The 25,656-nt window shown below is 33.6% G+C and overlaps 2 protein-coding genes across 4 annotated transcripts in view; one reads left to right on the top strand and one right to left on the bottom strand.

Annotated features, from left to right (window-relative positions):
- The window catches only part of LOC126879427 (oxysterol-binding protein-related protein 9), a 378,474-nt gene that overhangs the window by 39,933 nt on the left and 312,885 nt on the right, over nucleotides 1-25,656 (top strand). The gene's annotated exons all lie outside the window — the stretch shown is intronic.
- Nucleotides 2,047-25,656, bottom strand: part of LOC126879429 (elongation of very long chain fatty acids protein AAEL008004-like) — a 73,807-nt gene continuing 50,197 nt past the window's right edge. For both annotated transcript variants that reach the window (XM_050642442.1, XM_050642443.1), the window contains exons 2-5: nucleotides 21,368-21,558; nucleotides 20,648-20,894; nucleotides 10,474-10,613; nucleotides 2,047-6,741 (exon numbers count right to left, since the gene is read on the bottom strand). In XM_050642442.1, the coding sequence (XP_050498399.1) occupies nucleotides 6,541-6,741; nucleotides 10,474-10,613; nucleotides 20,648-20,894; nucleotides 21,368-21,558 (779 nt within the window). In that variant the 3' untranslated portion in view covers nucleotides 2,047-6,540. The remainder of the gene's footprint in view (nucleotides 6,742-10,473; nucleotides 10,614-20,647; nucleotides 20,895-21,367; nucleotides 21,559-25,656) is intronic.

Here is a 25,656-nt window from a genome sequence, read left to right as displayed (position 1 = left end):
CTTTCCTTCGTATATATACGATTATGATGTTCTTGAGCTCATAAGTGAAGCATAGATAGAGCTTCAGTAAACACGCGCCATCGGGTTCTATTTTGAGCTAAGGCGTTCACCTCATTCCAAGACTTTCTTTGACCTCCTGTCTCGTCCATGATGGATCTTCTCAAAGTTTGTTCTGGGCGACCTCTTTTTCTTTTTCCTTGGGGATTCCACTCCACTTGGGCAGTCGTTACAATACTGGAACTATTTTTTCGGAGTATGTGACAGATCCAACCCCCACCTTCTGGACTTTATTTCATTTTCTTCCCGCTTTTGTTGGGTCAGGTGTAGTAGATCTTCGTTTCTGATGATGTTTGGCCAGAAAATACGAACAATTCTTCGTAGACATTTGTTAACAAATACCTGCAGTTTGTCTGTAAGGGTTTTTGCTCCTGTCACTACATCCGTAGAGTAGAACAGACATGACGTTTGACTGGAATATTCAGATCTTTGTCCTTGTAGAATACTCGCCAGAACTCCAAACAGGGTTGAGCAATGCTTGTTGAGCTTTTCGTATCATCATACGAATATCGTCTTCTGTACCTCCGTTTTCTGTTATGACACTTCCAAGATATGTAAAGTTTTTCACATTTTCAATCTGCATGTTGTCGATAGTAAATAGTAATTATTTCCTTCGTAGTGTTGAGCATTTCTTTTTCATCTTTCTTAATATGTTCGTGTTTGTTACTTGTGTGTCCATGGTATTTTCCACATTCTTTGATAACTTCTTCTTTAAGTGCCATCTCCGCGGCGGAGGTCGCAATCATCATAGCTATTCGTATTTTAGAGACGGCTGCTCTAAAAAGTTCATTTGATGTACATCTGTACCACTCTCTCAGGTTGCGCAGCCACGATATTCTGCGTCTCCCTATGCTTCTCTTTCCTTGAATCTTTCCCTGCATAATCAATTGGAGCAAGCTGTATCTCTCTCCACGTGTAATATGTCCGAGATATTCCAATTTTCTTGTTTTGATGGTATTTAGGATTTCCATTTCTTTATTCATCTTTATCAGAACTTCTTTGTTTGTGACGTGTTCTGTCCACGATATTTTCAGAATTCTTCTGTACACCCACAGCTCGAATAATTCTAGTTTTTTCATTGATGTAGCATTCAAGGTCAAAGCTTCCGTTCCATAAAACAAAGTCGAGAAAACGTAGCACCTAGACAACCTTACTCTTAGCTCCAACTTCAAATCTCTTGAGCAGAGCACTTTTCTTATTTTGTTAAAATTTGCTCTAGCCTTTTCTATTCTGATTTTGATTTCCTGTAAGTAATCTCCTGTGGAGTTGATCATTGTCCCCAAGGTATGCATATTGGTCGACTCATTCGATATTGGATCCGTTTATGAAGAGATTTTCGTTATTTCTTTGAGTTTTCGATATTCTCATAAACTTTGTCTTCTTGACATTCATTGTTAGCCCGTATTCTTGTCCAAGCTCTGCTATTCTGGTCATCAGCGTCTGAAGAACCCCAATATTTTCAGCTAAGACGACAGTGTCATCCGCATATCTAATGTTGTTAATGGGAACTCCATTTACCTTTATTCCAGCTGTTTCACCCTCAAGAGCTTTTTTCAAGATCTCTTCCGAGTAGGCATTAAAAAGAATTGGCGACAACACACATACCTGTCTCACTCCACGTCTGATTTCAATTTCCTCTGACAACTGGTCGCACAGACAGCTGACAGCTGTCGAGTGTGTGTTATCTTAGATAACACCACATCTCAAAACTGGCAAATCGTTTTTCAGTTGCGTCCGTAATTGTCAAGGTTTCAACACCATATAAAATACTCTAGTTCTAGTTTCTATTTCCAGTTTTCTATTGCATAATAATGTTTTCATCTTATTCAAAGCGCTTCTGGCATTCTCTATGCGTCGTTTTATTTCGAGGCTGTGGTCCCATTGTTCATTTAGTTCACATCTCAAATAATTGTATCTGGGTACTTTCTCTAAAGCTTTTCCTTTAAAGTAGATTGTTTCTTATTACTAAAATAAATTAAATTAAAAACGTTTGTGTCTTAATTTTTATTTTTGTATTATTACAAAACTTAAAAATAAAGTTTTATTCTAAGATGTATAACTTATCAACGTCATAGTTACTCTCCATACTGGCTCACTTTACTGATCGCCTCAATTTGCTAGTGCTGATCTACCCATGTTTGTCCACTAATATCCACACAGTGGTCATCACGGACCATCAGCGTCAATTTTCTAGTACTAATCTGTCCATTTTTGTCTACTAAAACCACACAGTAGATATCGTGGACCATGAGAGCTATCTAGAATATTATTGAAATGAGCAATTCATTCCCAAAGTTTTCCAAGTACAATGTTACATAAATATCTGAAGCCGCGAAGATCACTCAGGTAGCAAATCAAGGAGAAGGGACTTCAGTTAAAGGCGTTAATGCAAAGAGTAAATATCCATTTAAAATGCATTGTGCACGAAATCAGTGGTTTTGCGACATTGGCATATAAAATCGTCGAATAGTTGTTTATTTAGATTACATTTTATTTTTTTTTTAATAAACATGAATATTACAAGTACCGTGAAAATAAGTGCACATTCCCGTGAAATTATACACAATGTTTTAAAATTTACGCAGGAGAAAGTATAAGGGAAATTTTACTACGAAATGAGTAACAAGTAAAAAATCGGAAAACCTTTGAAACCCGATTGATCTGACAACGTCGCGTAACGATCGGTGTGACCTTGGCGGTTTCAGATATTCTGTCGACTTGTGCTACTCGTAATTGGTCATTCGTTGAAATTGTCATAGTCTAAGAGCTAGTGAACCCTCCGACTAACGGTCGTCCTGTAAGGCTAAAAATTTTTCTAGTGATAATTCATAGCACACCAAGGCTAAAAACCATGACCTAGCAGGCCTCAGCGGTGCACGTGTATCTACCAGGTGAATCGAAAAGTGCAAATTTAGGGGGTAAAATAAACTTTCTCCTGTACGGTTTAAATTTAAGTATGTGTTTGAGTAAGTCATTTAGAAGAAATGTGTACAATGACAGGCGATTCTGAAGAGCATAAGACCTTGCCAGGCGAGGGGAAAGATTAGGGGTTTTTCCTAAAAGTATTCTTTTGGCATCGAACAATTTTTTTTTTTGGTTTTTTGAATCATTTCAAACAGAAAACGTCTTTAGTGATTTTTCTCTTAAGTTAATAGTTTTTGTTATATGAGCGATTGAAAATTTTGAAAATTGCGAAATCGGCCATTTTTAACCCTAAATCGGACATTTATCTAAAAATTTCAATGTTACCAAGGTACGTACATATTCTTTAAACATTGATTGATGAAATCTAGAAGAGTTTTTTGCAATAAAATATCGAAAACCCCTTTGTTTTTTTAATTGCTAATCAAGCGTGTGCGACACTGTAGTATAAGTGAGGACGTTTGAGTTTGCATAAATTCATTATCTCGAGAATGGGCAAATTTCAAGAGAAATCCTCAGACAGGTCGATTTTTATTTTTGAATTAGGACTTTTTGGCATATATATAATACTAGTGACGTCATCCATATGGGCGTGATGACGTAATCGATGATTTTTTTAAATAAGAGTAGGGGTTGTGTGATAGCTCATTTGAAAGGTTATTTAATTCTCTATTCAGTAATATAAACATTAACATAATTATTTATACAGGGTGTACAAAAAAATGTTTCTTCTATTTGTCAAATTTAATCAAAGTTAATTTAATAAAAAAAGTTTTTGTACACCCTGTATAAATAATTATGTCAATGTTTATATTAGTGAATAGAAAATTCAATAACCTTTCAAGTGAGCTATCACACAACCCCTAGTCTCATTTAAAAAAATCATCGATTACGTCATCACGCTCAGATGGATGACGTCACTAGTATTATATATATACCAAAAAGTCCTAATTTAAAAATAAAAATCGACCTGTCAGGATTTCTCTTGAAATTTGCCCATTCTCGAGATAATGAATTTATGCAAACTCAAACGTCCTCACTTATACTACAGTGTCGCACCTGCTTGATTAGCAATTAAAAAAACAAAGGGGTTTTCGATATTTTATTGCAAAAAACTCTTCGGGATTTCATCAATCAATATTTAAAGAATATCTACGTATCTTGGCAACATTGAAATTTTTAGATAAACGTCCGATTTAGGGTTAAAAATGGCCGATTTCGCAATTTTCAAAATTTTCAATCGCTTATATAACAAAAACTATTAACTTACGAGAAAAATCACTAAAGACGTTTTCTGTTTGGAATGTTTCAAAAAACATAAAAAAAATTGTTCGATGCAAAAAGAATAATTTTAGGAAAAACCCCTAATCTTTCCCCTCGCCTGGCAAGGTCTTATGCTCTTCAGAATCGCCTGTCATTGTACACATTTCTTCTGAATGACTTACTCAAACACATACTTAAATTTAAACCTTACAGGAGAAAGTTTATTTTACCCCCTAAATTTGCACTTTTCGATTCACCTGGTAGATACACGTGCACCGCAAAGGCCTGCCAGGTCATGGTTTTTAGCCTTGGTGTGCTATAATTATCACTAGACAAATTTCTAGCCTTACAGGACGACCGTTCGTCGGAGGGTTCACTAGCTCTTAGACTATCAACATGCCATCAGCATTGCACTTATCACTTGAGGCAGACGGTAAGCCTGATGTAGAGGAACTGTACAAAAGTTTTTATTTTATCACACATAGATGAGAGGATGATCGTACTTAATTTAAAGTTTTTGAATCTTACACACTGTATAATTTTAAAATGGCTAATCGAAATTTAGACAAATATCAACATATTTATTTTTATTTAAATGAGTGTCCCAAAATGCACATAAGATTATTATACACTCAAGTGCAAAAGAAGTTCGATCCATGACATGTTACCCATTTATTGTGAATTTTAAAACTTACGACGTGTTGTATGGCATATTATATAAATATAGAGAAACCCTTGCATAAGTATATACAATTATTAATTTCTATACAGTATTTTTAATTCTTTTATGGTATTTCTTATAAACAATGGTAATTTATGTTTTTGGAAAAAATTTAGTTAAAGAAGGGGCAGCAAATTAATTTGTTATAGTAGATTTACTGATTTCAACAACCAGAGCAATTTGGCATTAAAACGTTTTGAGTTCAAAATTTTTAATTGTATTCAAATGACGTGAACACCAACAGATTCTACAAGAGCCGTGGTTTTAGTGGCATGATAGTCGTAGCCAATATTATGCAGCCCAGCTGCTAGGTGTAAGCCGTTGTGTTGTCAAAAAGAGCCAATCAGTGGTTCAACCAAAACGGAAACCACTAGAAAATCAGGATCAAGGTCAAATTAATGGTTTTCATCCAGAAGATGTACACGCTGTAACAAAAAACATCATACTACTCTTCATTTTGATAATCCCAATGATCATTCTTCTGCAACTCGTAACGAGATTGCAAGTTCATCTAACGACCCTGCCTTCTGTTTCAAGGATCACCTCGTAGGATAGCAATACATGTACGCAATGATTGGTTTTTTGTTTTTTCGTGTTTAAGAAGTAGACATCTGACTTCAGCTTTTTTTTATTTTATAATGACTTTGGCTTAGCCAACTAGCCAGACTATTTGTTTTTTTGTATGGTATTACAATAATAATTTTTAATTTAATATATAAGCCTACTTATAATCTAAATTTACAAGGTGTTATAATATATTAATGGATACATTTTTCAATTTTGTGTGATATGTTTACAATTTTTAATTTTATTATCTAAGCCTCTTTAAAATTTAAATTTACAGGACGTTACATATTCGTAAAGACATTTTAACGTCTGCTTATTTTTTGGAAAAATAATTTCGTTTAAATTGACAGGTAAAGGACAATTTAGATCAATTAATTTTTCATACATTACTTTAATATTTTGTCTGTACTGCCCACACTCCAGTATGAGGTGCTGTAGATCTCCAATTCTACCACAGGCGCAATATGGGTTATCACTGATACCTATGCTGTGTTTGTATGCTGTGGTTAGTGCGTGATTTGATCTCATTCTGTTTATTGTTTTTATAAATAACCTATTCGATTCATATTTAAACCATCTCTCATTGGGAATTAGTGGTTGGCAATTTTTAAAATTTATTCCCGTTGTACTTTGGTTATATACACGTTGCGAATTTTGTTTGCAATGGTTTTTACTGATATTATCTATATCGGTTACTGGTAGAAGTATGTTGTTTATGTTTCGATTGGTTAAAGCTGCAGCTTTAGCTAATTTGGCGACTTCTTCATTTCCTAATATTCCAGAATGTCCTCCAACCCAACAAATAATAATTGAACTGCCCGAGGAAGTAATATCATAATATAGACTCTTAATTTCTATCTCAATTGACTTCAGGTAAAACTTTAATAAAGACTGACTCAATACAAATTTCCAATCAATAAAAATAATTATTTACAATTGCTTTTTACGTAATTTTGGGACACCCTTTATTTCTAACTAATATTGATTAATACCAAGATATCTGCTAGTCATTACGTGTGTTTCTTCACTTTTGAGTGTAAGCCGTTGATTTGCTGTTTCTTGGATGGTGTGTAGCTAGTCGTGTAGAAATCATAGAACATCTTAAAAATGACAACCACGTTCGGGATGTAGATCAAAAGGAATTGTTTGGGTACCTTGCAGTCAGTTTGAAGCGCCGTCAGAGAGTGAATTATGAGGAGAGTGAATTGTATCTGAAACAGAAATCGGTGAATATACAGTATGATGCAAAAATATGGAATAAATACAGTAATCGACGATTTTTTTTTAAATACAAACCGATGTCATGAGACATCTCATTTGATATCTCTTCTAATCGCTTTTGCAACGATGTATTTTTCGAATACGTATTTCTACAGGGTTCATCCTTCTAATGATGATGCAAAAGGGGGATTAACGTTATTATCTCAGAAAAGGACAGCTTTTAAAAATAAATCTCTTACTTTACTTTATCGTGTTCGGATATGCCATTTATGTAATTTCGGCCCAGTATCGGGCTACGTTGGTTCCATCTTTGTTGGGGAGCCACAAATCTTCGTGGAGACACCGATGAGGGCAGTTTCTGCATATAAGATGTTCCATATTTGTATTTCTCCACAGTCAAAGTTCACATCATCTTGGTCTATTTTCCCCCATGTTGCCATGTTTGAGTTTACTGGAGCGACCCCTGTTCTTATTCTATTCATAGTTTTCCACATGTTAAATTCTAGAGATTGGCCGGTCCCTTTAACCTGGGAAAGAGGAAAGAAAGTACCTACTCAGGCGGTTCATCCTGCACTGCTCCAAGGAAGCTTTTCTTGGACTTTTCAGATTAAACCGCGATCTGTTTAATTTTTTCTATGTGCTCTGCAACGCATCTGCGTGTTGAAAGTTCTGCAAAACCCGCTGCTCTATATAGATTTGAGAGTGGCACCTGTTTCATGCATCCCGTTACTATCCTGTATATCTCATTTAACGCAGTATCAACTTGATTGGTTTGGGCAGATCTGCCCCAAATAGGACAAGCATATTCAGCAGCTAATAAACACAGTGCCTGTTCTGTAAGACGCCAGGACATACACTCAATTTACTTCCCGTTAGCTTTCTGAGTATGCTGTTCCCAGTTTTACGCCATTCAATGGGAGCAAGAATAGGATATTACCTCCGAATTCTATCCTACTGCATGGATTTTAATGAAATTTTTGGCCTAGCCTCTACTTATCTCCTAATTCAAAGTCGACCCTATGCCGATGTGTGCTTTTATCTTGGGGGTTGTTTTTTCCACCCCTTCTCAGGGGTGGAAAATTTTTTGGTTAAAATTATCACGGAATTCGCTAGAGAACCTAATTCTAAGCAAAAACTGTTCTATATTTTTTTCGAAAACTCAATACTTTTTGAGTTATTCGTGATTGAAAATTGGCCGTTTTCATTAAAATATAATACCTTTTCGAACAGTTTTTTGCGAATACCTTAAAAACTATGCATCTAAGTAAGTTATAAAAAAACAAAGAGACACTTGCCTCCATAACTCTTCTAGTTATAATACAAAAAGAGATATGGTAGGTGATAATAATTTGTTTTTTGCTACATTCTCAAATTGGTGTATTTAACTTGAAATAACAGAGAAACGGTCGATTTTAGATGTATAATGCTACCAATACCTTTTGTAGTGCTTGAAAAGACCTTTAAAATGAGCTACATAAAAGGTCCATTACATTAAAACTAAGCGAGATATGCTGCAAACAAAATTGATAACTAATGTGTTTTAAGAAAAAATGACAAGTAATTTTAACCCCCATCCACCAAAATGCAAGAGCATAATTTTCCTTCTACAATACATTTTACTATAGTGTTATTTCTATGTTCATAAAGTTGGACGGGTTTAAAATGAATAGTTTTTGAAAAAAAAGATCAAATTATAGAGAGCATTTTTAAATTTTCTTAAAAATCTTCCTTTTTCTCCATGTAACTTGAAAATGATAAGAGATACAGTAATGAAAAATAAAAAGGAAATTTTTATCTAAAAAAAACCCTACATTTTTGTGTGGTATCTTTTTTTCGTATCTCGTTATCATTTTCGAGTTACATGGAGAAAAAGGAAGATTTTTAAGAAAATTTAAAAATGCGCTCTATAATTTGATCTTTTTTTTAAAACCGTTCATTTTAAACCAGTCCAACTTTTTGAACATATAAATAATACTCTAATAAAAAGTATTGTAGAAGAAAAACGATGTATTTAAATTCTGATGGATGAGGGGTTAAATATACTTCTCATTTCTTCTTAAAATACATTAATCATCAAGTTTTTTGCAGAATATCTCGCTTAGTTTGAATGTAATCGACATTTAGTATTGCTCATTTTAAAAGTCTTTTCAAACACTATAAAAGTTGTAAGTATCATTATACACCTAAAATCGACCGTTTATCTGTTATTTCAAGTTGAATACACCGATTTGAGCAGGCAGCAAAAAAACAAACTCTTCTTACCTACCTTATTCCTCTTTCTATTTTAACTAGAATATTTATGAAGGAACGAATCTCTTTGTTTTTTTTATAACCTACAGAAATATTTTATATAGTTTTTTTGTTAGATGCATAGTTTTTAAGGTATTCACAAAAATCCGTCGTGTAATTTTTCAATGAAAATGGCCAATTTTCAACCACGCATTACTCAAAAAGTATTGAGTTTTCAAAAAATAATTATAGAACAGTTTTTGCTTAGCATTTAGTTCTCAAGCCTCTGCCGTGGCTATTTTAACCAAAACATTTTTCACACCCGAGAAGGGGTGATACCACCCCCAACATAAAAGCGCACATGGACATAGGGTAGACATTTTAGAAGGATTGGGTCTAAGGGAATTCTGTCATCTTTTTGAAGGCAGCTTCGGGTTTCTTCTCCACCTCTTCAAAACTCTTTCCTTGAGAACATATTGTGAGATTGTCAGCATAAAGGAAGTGCTTGGTTTCAGTCAGCAAGGGTTAGTCGTTTGTAGTTATGTATATTGAAAAAGCACCCTTGTAGTGTAGCTTCATTGGTGCTAAAACACTTTCCTGTGGGAGGCCGTTCTTTTGAAGGCCTATTTGCTTTACCCTCCAGCATGACGAAAAAATATCTGTTTTTCAGTAAGGAATATACTACCTTACCTAAATGTTGGTCATTGAGGGTGGAGTTAATAAAAAAAAAAAAAATTGAGGGTGTTGTACAATTTTTGCTGTCAAATACGAAAGCAGCCCTTGTTACAAGTTTTTCTTTGAAGCCCTCTTCAATGTGTTCTGTTGATGCTACTTCAATCCTCCTTATTGTGGGATGAGATGCTTGTCGAAATTGTTTCTATTCTGGCGAGGATAAGTTTCTCGTATAGTTTGAAAAAGTGACACAATATGGAAATAGACCTGAAGCTATTGGGATTTTCTGAGTTCTTTTCCTGGTTTTAACAAGGCTATTACTATAGATTTTCTTTATGATTTTAGAATTTCGCAAGTTTTATATGTCCACACAATTAAAATTAACGTTTTTTAAGATTTTTTTCAGTCGTCTGTTTCTGAAATAACGAATTTATTCCATACTTTTGCATCATACTGTATATTTATTTTTTTTAATATTTTGTTGGTTTTTGTATATAATGGTCTATAGTGGAACTAGTTTCGAATTTACATAATTTTAGGCGTGCAGACCTCTACCTTTCGTATTGTTTCTGTCAAAAATACATAAATAGTTATATTAGTATTTTTATAAAAAATGTTTCATGCCAATTTAAACTAAATAACTCAAAATTTAATTTGAAATTTTAATTACATTGTAGTTTGATAAGCTTTATGTCATGTTAACACTAATAGTGCAAGGGAATTAGCAAAAAATAGCCTTTTCGGGATTTTAAATAATCAGGGTCTTTTGATCCTGTACAAATCCAGGTATATGAAAAAAATATAGTATATTTTTTACTTACCATTTGCAACATAGTAAGCCTTGGTTTCCATGGTTGCAGCTTCTTTTGCCATTCAGGTCCCAAAGAAGACAAGTAGTAATATGTGTACATTAGTACATGTATGAATGAGTTAACGAAGGGAGGAATAGAAGCCATACCACCTGTAAACAATATATTATAGATAAATATGTATGTGTGTATTGCGTACAAATTTACAAATTTTATATCATCGGTAATCTATACAGCATACAGTGTCGTTAATGATTTCTCTCATATGTTTGGTTATTCTGCAATACTATAACTCAACGACTTATTAAAATAGATAACAAAACCTAAATTTTAAGCGTTTAAGGAAGCTTTTAGGTGATCGAGAACCAAAGTTATGGCAGTTCTAATTTTAACTTTAATCTTACCTATAAAATATTTGAACGAATACTGCTAGTCCAGGGCGCATCTTTTCTGAGATGGACGTTGAGAGGTGACTCAAATTTTTTTGCAGAAATTGCTTGAAAATAATTCAAATAATAATATTTGAGTTATCCTCCCACTCAAAATGGTCTGGAACATTGTTTAAATAATCAAAATGTCAAAATATGAAGGAAAAATTCGATTTTTTTTTTCATTTTTTGATTATAACTTTAAAACCATTCATTTCTGAGAAAAGTTGTACTGACATAAAAGTTGCGTAATTAAATTTCCTATAATATAGAATTGGTTAAAAATTTAAAAAATAGTCACCCTTGTTGCAAAATAGCAATAATTGCGAAAAAAACAAAGAAAACAAGTATTCGCATTTTACGTTTTTCAACCATTTATGCTATACTTAGGACCTTCATATTTTACCCAGAAAAACTTTATGATATAGTAAAACAACACTGTAAATTGCATTAAGATCGGTTTATTAGATTTTGCAAAATAAATTTTGCAATCCAGCTTTCGCAAAAAAATTCATTTTTGTTAAATGTTGCAGGACTGAAAATAAAGCAGATAGCAAGTTGAAGTTTTTTGCTTATAGAAGTGAACTGTACCTTTCATTTGCAATTTGCAAAATTAAAATCGATTAATTACCACGGCGTCAGGAAATTTTTTAAATTAATTTTTGGTGCTACGCGCAGGACAGCGGTGTTCGATTCACACAAGTTGATTTCCACTAAAATTTCCTCCAATCTTTATCTAATATATTATTTTCTTACTCTATATTTTGTTGTATTTTAATATTTTAATTCCACAAAAATCAAACTAATTTTATTATTGTTTGTGAAATATTGTTTAAACAATTGCATATGTTTAAAAATAATAAACTTTTATTCTCTAAGTTAAAATATATGAACAAAGAAAGTTTTTGCTAATAAAAGTGTTATTTCAAAGGATAGAGTATGTGTTTTTATTTTGCAATAAACAAATTTATTTATTTATATCGAAATGTCATAAAAATTAAAATGTATCAATCATTATCAAAGGTCATTGGAATGCCCAATCAGAGCAACCTATCCGCTGCCCTGTGCGTGGCACCAATAATTAATGTTTATTTAAAAAAATTCCTGACGCCGTGGTATTCAGCAATTTTAATTTTGCAAAATTGCAAATGAAAGGTACAGTACACTTCTTAGTCCTGTCGCCAGGGGGGGTACAACGGCCTCCTTAATTCAGATGGACTTACCCATGTTTTTTTTATATATTTTAACCCGCAGAATACGAATTTTTTGGGTAACAGTTGATCCGGATGTCGATAAGATTGTTATAGACAAAGAACTTGAGGAATTACATAACAGTGATTTCTCGCAAAACAAAACATCTTTTTGTATTTTTTGTATCATTCTAGGCAAAAAATGTTCTGACAAGTTTTTTCGTAGGATGCATAGTTTTCGAGATAACCGCGGTTGAACTTTAAAAAAATCGAAAAATTGCAATTTTTGAACCCGAATAACTTTTGATTAAAAAATAAAGTAGCAATTCTGCTTACCGCATTTGAAAGTTTAAGTCAAATTATATCGGTTTTGATCATTTGCATTGCTAAAAATTTATTATTTTATTGACATTGATATTATATACAAAATATTATTATATACAATTGACATTGACAGTAATTAATTATTTGATAATGATCATTGTTGATTAGCGTTCGAACAACCGGCCCTAAGACTTTCAAATGCGGTAGGCAGAATTGCTACTTTATTTTTTAATCAAAAGATATTCGGGTTCAAAAATTGCAATTTTTCGATTTTTTGAAAGTTCAACCGCGGTTATCTCGAAAACTATGCATTCTACGAAAAAACTTGTAGGAATATTTTTTGCTTAAAATGACCCAAAAAATACAAAAAGATGTTTTGTTTTACGAGAAATCGCTGTTATGTAATTCCTCAAGTTCTTTGTCTATAACAATCTTATCGACATCCGGATCAACTGTTACCCAAAAAATTCGTATTCTACGGGTCAAAATATATAAAAAAAACTTGGGTAAGTCCATCTGAATTAAGGAGACCGTTGTACCCCCCTGGCGACAGGACTATCTATATGCAAAAAAAATTTCAACTTGCTATCTGCTTTATTTTCAGTCCTGTAACATTTTGAAAAAATGCATTTTTTTTACGAAAGCTGGATTGCAAAATTTATTTTGCAAAATCTATCGAACCGATCTTAATGAAATTTACAGTATTGTTTTACTGTATCATAAAATTTTTCAGGGTGAAATATGAAGGTCCTAAGTGTAGCATAAATGGTTGAAAAACGTAAAATGCGAATACTTGTTTTTGTATGTTTTTTTCACAATTATTGCTATTTTGCAACAAGGGTGACTATTTCTTAAATTTTTAACCAATTCTATATTGTAGGAAATTTAATTACACAACTTTTATGTCAGTACAAGTTTTCTCGAAAATGAATAATTTTAAAGTTATAATCAAAAAACCAAGAAAAACATCGAATTTTTCCTTAATTTTTTGACATTTTGATTATTTAAACAATGTTCCGGACCTTTTTGAGAGGGAGGATGATTCAAATATGATTATTTGATTTATTTTCAAGCAATTTCTGCAAAAAAATTTGAGTCACCTCTCAACGTCCAAATGTACTAATGTTTTTACAGATGCGCCCTGGTCTATGCTGGCAGTATAAAGCGACAAAACTATGCATCACTGCATGAGGTCACCTCCGGAGGGACAAATAACAAATGCTCGATACGTCAGATTTAAAATTAAAACTTTCATAACTTTGTTTCTTGAAAATTTAAATGCTTAGGTACGTAAACGCACGAAAAAAATCAGCACGAGTTCAGCTGAGATGTTGTCTGGTCCAGATATTTTCTTGTTTTTGCCGGATTTCATTCCAAGAAGAAGTTGCTCCAACTCCATTGCTCTGTAGATCCTACTATAAGATAATTTTTGGGTAATTTTAAGTCCGTTATTTTATCCAACCACCAACTATTGTTGATCTCATCTTACTCGATATATTATTGCCTTAAATATATTTGGATTCCCCTTACATAACATCCGATTTGATTCTTGTACTATTTCTACTAGCTTCGATTTTTCCCAATTATTTGCGGATGAAGAGCTTTTCCGGAAGTTGATTGGAAAGTAATACAATTCTGAGTAGGCAAACGATCATGGTAACGATCCATTATCGTAGCTAACGAAACTAAGCTCATAAAGTGTTACATAAAATGCGAGTGGAGAAGTATTGATTCGCGAGCCGCAGATTGTAGAGACATTCATTGTTGGAGAGATCTCTAGTTATATAGCGATACGCTTTAATTACTATTTTTGCTAATTTTATTTTCTTAATTTTTAATAACTTTTCTCAAAACGAAACAACATTAGTCATTTAAAACTCACATATATGCTAACAAGGGCCGTTGATTTCGAGAAACCAAAATTTATTCCTAAACAGATTGTATAAAATTAATGTTTTTTTCGAGGAAACGCTAATGGATTACGATGTCAGATCGCCACACTCTTTATGTCAACTTCTTAAAATACAAAAAGGTTTTCATCTTTTAAAAGGCAGATGCAGTAATTATGCATTATCGCAAAACCGCAAAACCAGTTGACATAATAGTTGGTGGTGCGAAAGTCAGTCTCTACACAGCATTCAAACGAAAAAGACACACCCTCGCTCGCGCTAACAAACAACCCTCTTTCGAGATATAAGCAAAACACCGCTTGTTTACCCAAAATAAATAAATATATTACTGTTCGTTGTTACACTTATTTTTTTATTAATTCCGTCAACCATACCACCTGAATAGTTATTATATAATAAAAATAAATTAATACTAGAGCTCAAAAACGTTTATTATTCAACGATTTTATATTTTTTTTAAAATCTTCTTCTTCTTCTTCTTCCTCTTTATAAGCAATTCTGCTTGTTCATTGGCGGATTGATACCTCTATGGAAGGTTGTCACTCCATCTTTTGCGCGGTCGGCGGATACTTCTTCTACCGATTGGTGATTTATCTCGTGCTATTTTGACCACACGTGTCTCCCCCATTCTGGCTATGTGGTTGTTCCATTATTTTTTTTTATGTAGTGTCTATTCGTTTATACACTGTACGTTACATTGTCTTCTAATATCTTCGATCTCTCAGTGTATTTCCTGTAATTCTTCTCAGTACTCTCATTTCTGCCGTTTCCAGTAGTCTTTTAGTCCATTCTTTCACGGTTTTTGCTCTAAATTTTAAAGAACAGCTTGGGTTGACATGAAATTTGGTATGCGTATAGCTTACAGGTCAAAGAAAAAAAGTGATATTGTGCCGATGTGTGCTTTTGCCCTGGGGGTGACTTTCACCCCCTCTTGGGGGTGAAAAAATATATGTCCAAACTAAGTCCGGAAATGGGTAAACTGACTAATTTTAAGTAACTTTTGTTCTATAGAGCTTTTTTGCCAAGTCAACACTTTTCGAGTTATTTGCAAGTGAATATGTTCATTTTTCAACAAAATAACCGCATTTTTAGACGGTTTTTCGCAAGTAACTCAAAAAGTAAGTATTTTGTCGAAAAAAACGTTCTTAGCAAAAATATAGCCTATAAAAAAGTTAAAAAAATGGTGTACGCGCTAGGTCTCTGGATCTCGCAGGACTAGAGTTATAGCCAATGAAAAATAGATTCATATTCACCAAATTTCAAATAGAATATTTTGACGTGAAATATCGAAAAAATTAAGCACTTTTTGGGGAAAACCCATTATAACTTTTTTAAAGTGTTTAAAAAAAGCTTTATTTCTGTTTTTACAACAAGTATCTAGCATTAAATTTAAGCAAATTACGCTCAAAATAAACTTGGTCCCTTTTGTTTTTGCAAAAAAAAAATCGGGAAGACCAACCCCTAATTAGCAACTTAAATGAAATTAATCGTTACCGCTCCACAAATTATTTTACTTATGTTGTGTTTATATGATCTGTAAGTTTCATCGATTCAAAGTGCTTATTTTTGAAAAAATTTGGTTTCAAAGTAAAATTTTTAAAAATTTAAATTTTGAAAAATATGCTTTTTTTCAAAATAACTTAAAAATTGTTAGAAATACCAAAAATCTCGAAAAACAAAAAAAGTCAGATTTGCTTTTCTGAATATATATTTTTTTGTTTTTCTGTTAGACAAAAATTGATTAAGATTTGGTGTTTCTAAATTTGCATACATTCGTGATCAGTGACTCGTTCAACCCCTTTTAACTACAGCCCTTTCAATAGTAAGGACTTTGAACCGATGAAACTTACAGATCATATAAACAATATATACACGAGTCAAGAAACTTGTGAAGTCGTAACGATTAAGTTCATTTAAGATACTAATTAGGGGGTGATTTTCTCGATTTTTTTACCAAAACCAAAAGGGACTAACTTTATTTTGAGCGTAACTTGTTTACTTTTGATGCTAGAAATTTTTTTTATAAAACAAAAATGAAGCTTTTTTTAAACACTTTAAATAAGTTGAAATTAGTTTTCCCCGAAATGTGCTTCATTTTTGGTTATTTCACGTTAAAGTATTCCATTTGGAATTTGACGAATATGAACCTATTTTTCATTAGCTATAACTCTGCTTCTACTAGATGTAGAGACGTGATGTATACACCATTTTTTTTTTAATTTTTTACAGGCTATATTTTTGCTAAGAATGTTTTTTCGACAAAATACTTAACTATTTGAGTTATTTGCGAAAACCGTCTAAAAGCGTGATTATTTTGTTGAAAAAATGAACATATTCACTGCCAAATAACTCGAAAAGTATTTACTTAGTGAAAAAACTCTATAGAACAAAAGTTACTTAAAATTAGCCAGTTTATCCATTTCCTGACTTTCTTTGGACGAATATTTTTTCACCCCCACGAGGGGGTGGAAACCACCCCCAGGGCAAAAGCACATATCGGCACAGTATCACTTTTTTTCTTTGACTTGTTAGCTATGTGTATGCCAAATTTCATGTCAATCTAAACGGTTCTTTAAAATTTAGAGGTTTTGCAATATTTTACCGTTAAAGAACGGACTATTTGTGTTGTGGCTCTATCGGGTCTTGTTTCTGATGCATATGTCATTATTGGTCTTACACTGGCTTTATAAATGACGTCATCTCAGTGTTAATATGTCGGTTTTGCCATATAGTGTTATTAAGGCATCCTGAAAATCTATTTGCTTTTTGTACTTGATTTCTCACTTCTTTGTCTAGGTCTCCGTAACTTGACAATGTAATTCCAAGGTATTTTACTTCCATTACTTGTTCAATACTGATACCATCAATTTCTATTTTGCATCTGATTGGTTCTTTACTGATTACTATTGTTTTGGTTTTCTGAGATGAAATTGTCATATTGAATTCTTTTGCTCTTATGGTAAATCTGTGGACTAATCTTTGCAGACTATCTTCATCTTGGGCTATCAATATTGCGTCGTCTACGTAGCAGAGTATTTTTACTTCTTTGTTTCCCATTATATATCCTCTTAGATTATTTCCCATTCTATATCCTCTATTTTTAAAAATCGTCTTCTTTAATATCGATAAAGCTCTGTTGATCTGTATATGTACTTCCTACTATTTCTTGCGTTGTACATTTTGGTAGGATTCTTATTCTATATTTGCCCATGATTTTTGTAGTAATTGTAATCGTCTCATTTCCTGTTTAGTTTAAAATGATCAGCATTATAGGCCTTGGAGACCCTTGGCTTCTTTAGTCTTAAATAATTTCTTCCTCTTTTTCCGGTTTTTCACTTGTTCTCTCCAGTCCCTCGTTTCCATTTCTTATATGTCAGTCCAGACCGCATCAAACTACTTCCTCAGTGACCTCCCTCTTCTTTTCTCTTCCTTGTCCTCCTGCTTACAAAATTTTTAAGACGTTTCTTCCTTTTGGCATTCGTAAGACATGTCCCAACTTTTTAACTCTCTGTGCCATGATTTTCTGTGTTATTTTGAGTCTCTTATACCTTATACATTGACATTAGCTCCTCATTTGTTCTGCGCCCATTCCTATCAGCATCCTTTATATCACCAAAAACTTTTCTTCCTGATTTTGCTGCAGAAAAGATTTTCCTCTCCCAAATATCTAACTTTTTTTCTTTTTTCTGATTCGTTGTCCAAGTATCACATGCATACAACACTGTTGATCTCACTATTGTTTCATAAGTTTGAATCTTCGCTTCCTGAACAGGTTTTTTGTCCTCAACAGTACATTTAATGATCCTACGGCTTTGTCTCCTCTATTTGTAACTGTTACTTTATTATTACGTGACGTTATTTTCTTCTTTCATTTCCATATACATATACCTACTTAGTTATTTGTTGATTTGTAGTCAGTAGTCAGGCCATATCTTCTACTTCAAATTTTGTGACATTTTTCGGAGTTCTATTCTTGAACGTGTCAGAAATACCAAGTCATGTGCGAAACGTATGAACTGTTGTCTTTTGTTCAAAATCGTACCGTTTGTCTAGATCTTGATTTCTCTATTTTTTCTAGTACTAGGTTGAATAAGTCTGTTGACAGGATGGCTCTTTGTTTTAATCCTCTATTGATGTTAAACTGATGTAAGAAACTTCCTTCTATCATGACTAAGTTTACTGAATTAGATAGCGTCATTTTAACTAATCGTATCAGTTTCTCTGGTATTCCTAGTTATCTCATTGCTTTGTATAGTCCGTTTCGTGAGGTAAACGCGTAGGCCTGTTTAACCTCTATTCGCCGTGTGCAAGTACTTGGTGGGGATACGAGAAACGATCGTGCGCGAATAGCGGAGAAATCTTGCAACTTTTTTAAATAATTCATTGTCAATTGAAATTGTCAAATTGACGTATATTTCATATCTACTGTCAATGAAGAAGAAAAGTTATATGTTGTTCCACAATATTGATATGATATGCAATTATTATATAAAAGTAAATTTAATTAATTGTATTTTGCTTGTAGTAGTGCATTTTAATAATTAATTTTATTTACTACATACAATTGTTTACCTTTTAATAACTTTTTTTGGGCTATGGCCTTGACAATTGTCCAGTAACCAGGACCAATTTGATTGGCCAATATAATTAAAAGTGCGAAAAATGTTGCCGAACTATGACACCAGGTGTCGCTTTTCCGAACTTGCACGGTCCCAATACAAGAGCATATTCAAACCTAGATTTTGTTCAGAACTGTTGTTTTTTAATAATGTTAACATAAAAAGTTGGTCGCGTATTGTTCTTCTCTGTCTAAAACCAGCCAGGTATTTTATTCCACTTCTTAAAATTTTTGCTAATACTACTTCTAATAATGCGATTCCTCTGTATCTCATCATCAAAGTAAAAAGAAAAATTGTAATCAATTTAAATTTTACAATTTCGTCTTATCTAACAATAAAACACTGAAAACGTTTGTTTTCTGTACTTCCACAAAATTTATTATAACTAAGTCTCTACAGCTGTTTCGGCAGAGTGCTTTTCTCAAGTGATATAGTTTACAATGTGTTTGCCTTTTTAAGTCTTCAACTGAAGAGGTTGAGGAGTGGGGAGCTGTTTTTCTCGAGTTGGTCATTCAGAATTATATCTGTATTTTTCAGTTTATTAATTTGCATAGATTCTAAAAAAGATAGCTAAAGGCCTTTATTTTGAATATGCAGAATTTGAAACTCTTCATTGAAGGAATGATTATGATCTAGAAGGTGAAATGCGGATGTAGAAGTGTCTGTTTTTCTATTGTTGAATGCCCTTTTGTGTTCTGCTATCCGTTTGTCAAAAGTTCTGCCAGTTTGACCGATGTACGTTTTCGGACAGTCACCACACACACCACTCTGTAGTTGCTTTCTCTTTCGGCTTTTATTGTTCTTAATATATTTGCTTAAGTTGTTGTTAGTTGTTCTGAAAGCTGGTGTTATTCCTTTCTTTTTTATGTATCTGGCTATTTTTGTTGTTATCTTGCCAGTATATGTGAGAGAGCAGAAGGTACTGGGTTCTTTCTGTGGTGGTGGATACACTAATTTCAGGGCTTTCTTATGGGGTTTTTGTTTTCATGGTTTTCATAAAAAAGAAAGGAATAACACCAGCTTTCAGAACTAACAACAACTTAAGCAAATATATTAAGAACAATAAAAGCCGAAAGAGAAAGCAACTACAGAGTGGTGTGTACAAACTAACTTGTGGTGACTGTCCGAAAACGTACATCGGTCAAAATGGCAGAACTTTTGACAAACGGATAGCAGAACACAAAAGGGCATTCAACAATAGAAAAACAGACACTTCTACATACGCACTTCACCTTCTAGATCATAATCATTCCTTCAATGAAGAGTTTCAAATTCTGCATATTCAAAATAAAGGCCTTAAGGTATCTTTTTTAGAATCTATGGAAATTAATAAACTGTGAAAATACAGATATAATTCTGAAGGACCAACTCGAGACAAACAGCTCCCCACTCCTCAACCTCTTCAGTTGAAGACTTAAAAAGGCAAACACATTGTAAACTATATCACTTGAGAAAGGCACTCTGCCGAAACAGCTGTAGTCACTTAGTTATAATAAATTTTGTGGAAGTATAGAAAACAAACGTTTTCAGTGTTTTATTGTTAGATAAAATGAACTTCCATCAAGTAACGGTCGAATCCATCAATTAATTTCGTCTTAAATGATGCAATGGTGTAAACGTAAAGTTGATGGTAAAAAAATACTAAAGTTGCAAAAAATCATTGCACATACTACTCTAGTTAATATTTTTCGATAGATCTCTATTTCATTACTCACCTCCAATGAATTTGCACCCAATCCATGCCAAAAAGAACGTAGATCCATGGTGGTAGATGTGGAGGCCTGTTATCTGGTTGTTTTTCTTTCGTAGAGCGAAGAATATAGTCTCGATCAGTTCTACACCTTTTAACAAATAGAGCCAGTAGAATGCACCCAGGAGTTTGACGGGATTTGGTTTGTTGGAGTAATCAATTGGAGAACAACCAATATTATATTCTCCTTGAATCCAGCCTGACGTCAGGATCTAAAATTTGAGTTGATTTTAATTAGGGTAAAAAGTAAAAATGGAGGATATAAAAAAGCAAAAGATTTGGTTTATGGTAATGGTACCCCTTTTGATTTTCGAGCTAAGAACCATGTTGCACCCACAAGTTAATCTATAAACATCGACCTAGTGTCCCTTCAAAAATTTAATTGCTAATTGAAACCCATATATCATCAAAGTTTTATATGCAAATAGTGGGCTAGTTTCAAGTACAAAATATTATGTTTCACTGATGGTGATCTGATGATAAGATCGAAAACGTTCTGGAATTGTATAATCCATTTGGATGATTTTTTAATGTTTTTAATAAAACAGTATACCATTATACAAACGAACTTTTAACTTCTCTGTAAGTTTTTTAATCACATAAGCTGTTAGCAATAATTGCTTATGAACACCCACATTGCATACAAACTTTTTGGTTTACTTTATTTTGTTTTATACCTACGTACACTGTACATTATACCAATACAGGCCACTACTTGAAATATATTATATAATCTAATTATCTTCGTTAGTTCGAAGGGTTTCCTATTTTTCATAAAGTTTGGCAGGATTTGCAGGACTAATAATAGGTATACTCCAATTATTCCTAAAGTTGGGAAGGGATTTTCCATCATAAACCAGTTTTTCACTCTGGGATCTAAAATAATACGAAACAACTTTAAAATAATTAATATATCATAAAAAATAATTTCATAATGAAAGCGCTCATTGTATAAAGGGTATAAGTCCACAATACTTAGTTTTGAGAAAAACGAAAATAGTTATTTTCCTAACTAGTGCGGAAAGTGATAATTTCACGCACGAGACTGCCGTTGACGCGAACGACGCGATAGCGGAGTTCGGGCAAGCAGTCGAGTGCGGGGAAGACACTTTCCGCATGAGTTAGGAACAATATTTTTTCTAAAGCCGCACGTTTGGAAAAAAAGCCACAAAAAATAGTTATATCAGTTTTTATTTAGAAGTGAAAATACACAAATTAATTCTTTGACAAGGTTGTCAAAACCAAACTTTCAATATAATAGGGTTACCACAACGACGATATTGGTTTCGATGACGACGATTCAAAACCATTGTAATTGTCTACTGATCTGACTTTTAAATATTATGTCAAAATAATTTTATTTCATCGAATTATCAGTAGTAATTGCACAAGAGCTCTAAAATTCTATATTAATTTTAGAGATCGAGTGCAATTTGTTGCGATTATTTCATGAATAAAACTGTTCAAAATAAAATTGTATTGTTATTTATTTATGTAAGTACAAATTAGTACAATTCAACACACAGTTGTTATAAATATTTGACGGTTGAAAGTCATCACTTTTATAATTTTTAAAACATTAATTGTCATTAATGTCACTGAATATATTTTTTCATAGCAACGAAGGGCATCTGACGTAATATACTTGACGACGGGAAATTATCACTAGTAATACCACTAGAGGTATTCGCCACTAGAGGAATCGCCACTCATGATTCTGAAAAGATTTGGTTATCTTTTAAAAATACCTTGATACAGACCTTGGCTGACTGCGAGGCACAGTCTAATGCCGTCTCAACCGGACCAAAAAAAGTGTGGATGTCTGCAGATACTTTTGACCTCGTTGAAGAACGTAGAAAACTTAAAATTGCTGGAATCGAGAACCCTCTCAGGAATTCCCAGTACCGACAGCTATCTAGAGCTATTCAGGCTGCTTGTAGACGAGACAAAAACAAGCATATAGAGAAAATCTGCAGAGAAATTCAACTACATGCCGACACAAATAACACCAAAGAATTCTTTGATAAAGTCAGACTACTCACACGTAAATTCAAACAGAAATCTTGGTCTATCAAAGATGATGAAGGTAATGTACAGACGGATTTGGACAAGGTTATTGATGTTTGGAGGGCGTATTGTAAGTCTTTATACGCCAATACGGACCAGATGCCGGCGGACACCCCGTTTGTACTTGACTGCCAGACCTCCACTTTCCATTCTCCTTCAACAGAGACACACCACACTAGTTTTGAATCTGAACCTGACATACTTTTTTCCGAGGTGGAATTCGCTTTAAAAAGACTTAAGTTAAACAAAGCAGCAGGATATGATCTCATTACTGCAGACGTCTTGAAGCATCTTCCGGAATGTGGAGTGAAAATATTACATCGATTGTGTAATGAAATATGGCACACAGGCGTTTGGCCTGAGGATTGGAGAAAGACCATAATCATACCTCTTCATAAGAAAGGTTCAACAAATAATTGTAACAACTACAGGCTATTAGCTCTAATATCACACGCCAGTAAGGTGATCCTCTACATACTGCAACGGCGTCTAGAAAACTTCATAAGTTGGCAAATAGCACCTGAGCAGGCTGGATTTGTAAAGGGCAGAGGTACTAGAGAACAAATCCTTAATGTAAGAAACATCATAGAAAAAGCCAGAGAATACCAGATCCCGATATTTATATGTTTCGTCGATTATACAAAGGCCTTTGATAATGTTAGATGGGACAAACTATGGAACATATTGACGACAATGGGTGTACCTAAACACTTGACTCACCTTATTAGCAAACTGTACCAAGATAACCTGGCATATATTCGAATGGACGGATACCTGTCTGACAAATGCACTTTGGAGAAGGGAGTACGCCAAGGATGCGTTTTATCTCCCTTATTATTTAACATCTATTCGGAGTTCATAATGCGCAGAGTCTTGGATGGTTGGGAGGGAGGAGTAAACCTAGGTGGTGTTAAGATATCTAACTTGCGTTTCGCAGACGACACTACACTTCTAGCCTCTACTCCAGAAGAAATTATTGAATTATTAAAAAAACTCGAGGAAGAAAGTGCTAAATTTGGACTCATGGTTAACTACAACAAAACCAAAATCATGGTTATTGATCGCCAACAACAGTTTCCTGAAACCCAAACTATTGCGGGATGCGAGGTAGTCTCATCTATGATATATCTTGGAGCTCTAGTTAACAACACAGGCAGTTGTGAACCCGAAATTAGAAGACGCATTCAACTAGCAAGAGCAGCAATGAGTGAACTAAACGGGGTCTGGCGTGATCGTCACATTACTATGACAAACAAAAAGAGACTCGTTTCAACTCTGGTCTTTTCCATATTTTACTATGCATGCGAGACATGGACAGTCAAAGAATCAGATAGACGACGTATAGACGCCTTTGAAATGTGGACATGGAGACGCCTGCTTCGAATTCCATGGACGGCTCGCCGTACAAATGTCTCGGTTCTGGATGAAATTAAACCGGATCAGCGTCTCTCCAGTACTGTTTACTCTAGAATTTTAAAGTTCTTTGGTCATATCCATCGGAGTGATCACAAAATGGAGCGGTTGGTGGTCCAAGGAAGGCCTCAGACTCAACGCCAACGCGGAAGATCTCCACAGCGATGGGCGGACATTACTAAAAAGCTTCTCAACAAACAGTATACTGAGGCAATATATGTAACTGATGACCGCGACCAGTGGAGAAATATTATGAATCAAACTGTCCGAGCTGCTGAAGCCCAATTATGAACCACAACACATCTACTAAGATGTTAATGACTATGATGATGATGACCACTAGAGGTCAAATTATTTCCGGAATTTTTTTTGAGATCATGAATATTTTGAAAATTTCCCGAGTCGCAGACGAGGGAAATTTTCTAAAAATATTCATGATCAAAAAAAAATTTCCGGATATTAATTTGACTTCGCGTGGTATTCGGTAAGAAAATTCCACACCAAATTTGCATTTGAAAGTCCAAAGCTGCATGAACAGATTAATAGCGCGCCATAGCTTTGTCAGCAATTATTTAGGCTTTCAAATTCGTAATTTCTACTCATTGTAGTTGCATGGGAATACCATTTCAAGATAGAAAATAGTATATTCTTCAATTTTACATAAGTTTTGAGTAACTACAAGTGATAGAAAATTATTTTTTGGCGTTTTATTTTAAATTATGTAAACAAATAAAAACCAGTCTGTCAAAAATGTTCTGTTATTGTAAACGTCAAAAAATTTCCACTATAATTCGCTGTTGGGTACCCCACGAGCAAAAAATTTCCGATAAAATACCTCCGTTGCCATGGTGATCTGTCAAAATAACGTATTTTAATTGGTTCAAAATTACAGGTGTGGAATTTTCAAATCAATATCACAAGAGAGTGAGAATAAATTGAAAATAATGCGACAATTTTTCGAAAATTTGTTGTCTGGCAATAGCCTCTAGAGCCCGCAGGGCTCGAGTGGCTATTGCCCAATGACAACAAATTTGAGTAAAAATGAAGCATTATTTTCTTATTTATTCCTACTGTCGTGTGATATTCGTAAGATTATTTTTTATTACGTATATTATGGATATTTTCTTAAATGTGACAGTTGTCAAAACTAGGAAACTGGTTTCCATTAAACAGAAACAATCTACTTAAAAAAATTCTATCGGTAATTTTCTACAGCAGATAATTCTCAGTGTAATTTTAATCTGATTGGACAGAATTAAACACGTGATCAAATATCTTACTATACGATTGGAAGTTAAAATCATTAAAAAATAAATCAGTTTAATTTTTATTTCTGTGGGTTTCTATTGGTCAGAATCTCCTATGAATGAAATAATCAGTAGTAATTGCACAAGAGCTCTAAAGTTCTATATTAATTTTAGAGATCGAGTGCAATTTGTTGCGATTATTTCATGAATAAAACTGTTCAAAACCAAAATTTTATTGTAATTTAAT

The sequence above is a fragment of the Diabrotica virgifera genome, chromosome 2 (genome assembly GCF_917563875.1).
Source record: "Diabrotica virgifera virgifera chromosome 2, PGI_DIABVI_V3a".
Lineage (NCBI taxonomy): Eukaryota > Metazoa > Arthropoda > Insecta > Coleoptera > Chrysomelidae > Diabrotica > Diabrotica virgifera.
This window is presented reverse-complemented; position numbering and strand designations above follow the sequence as displayed.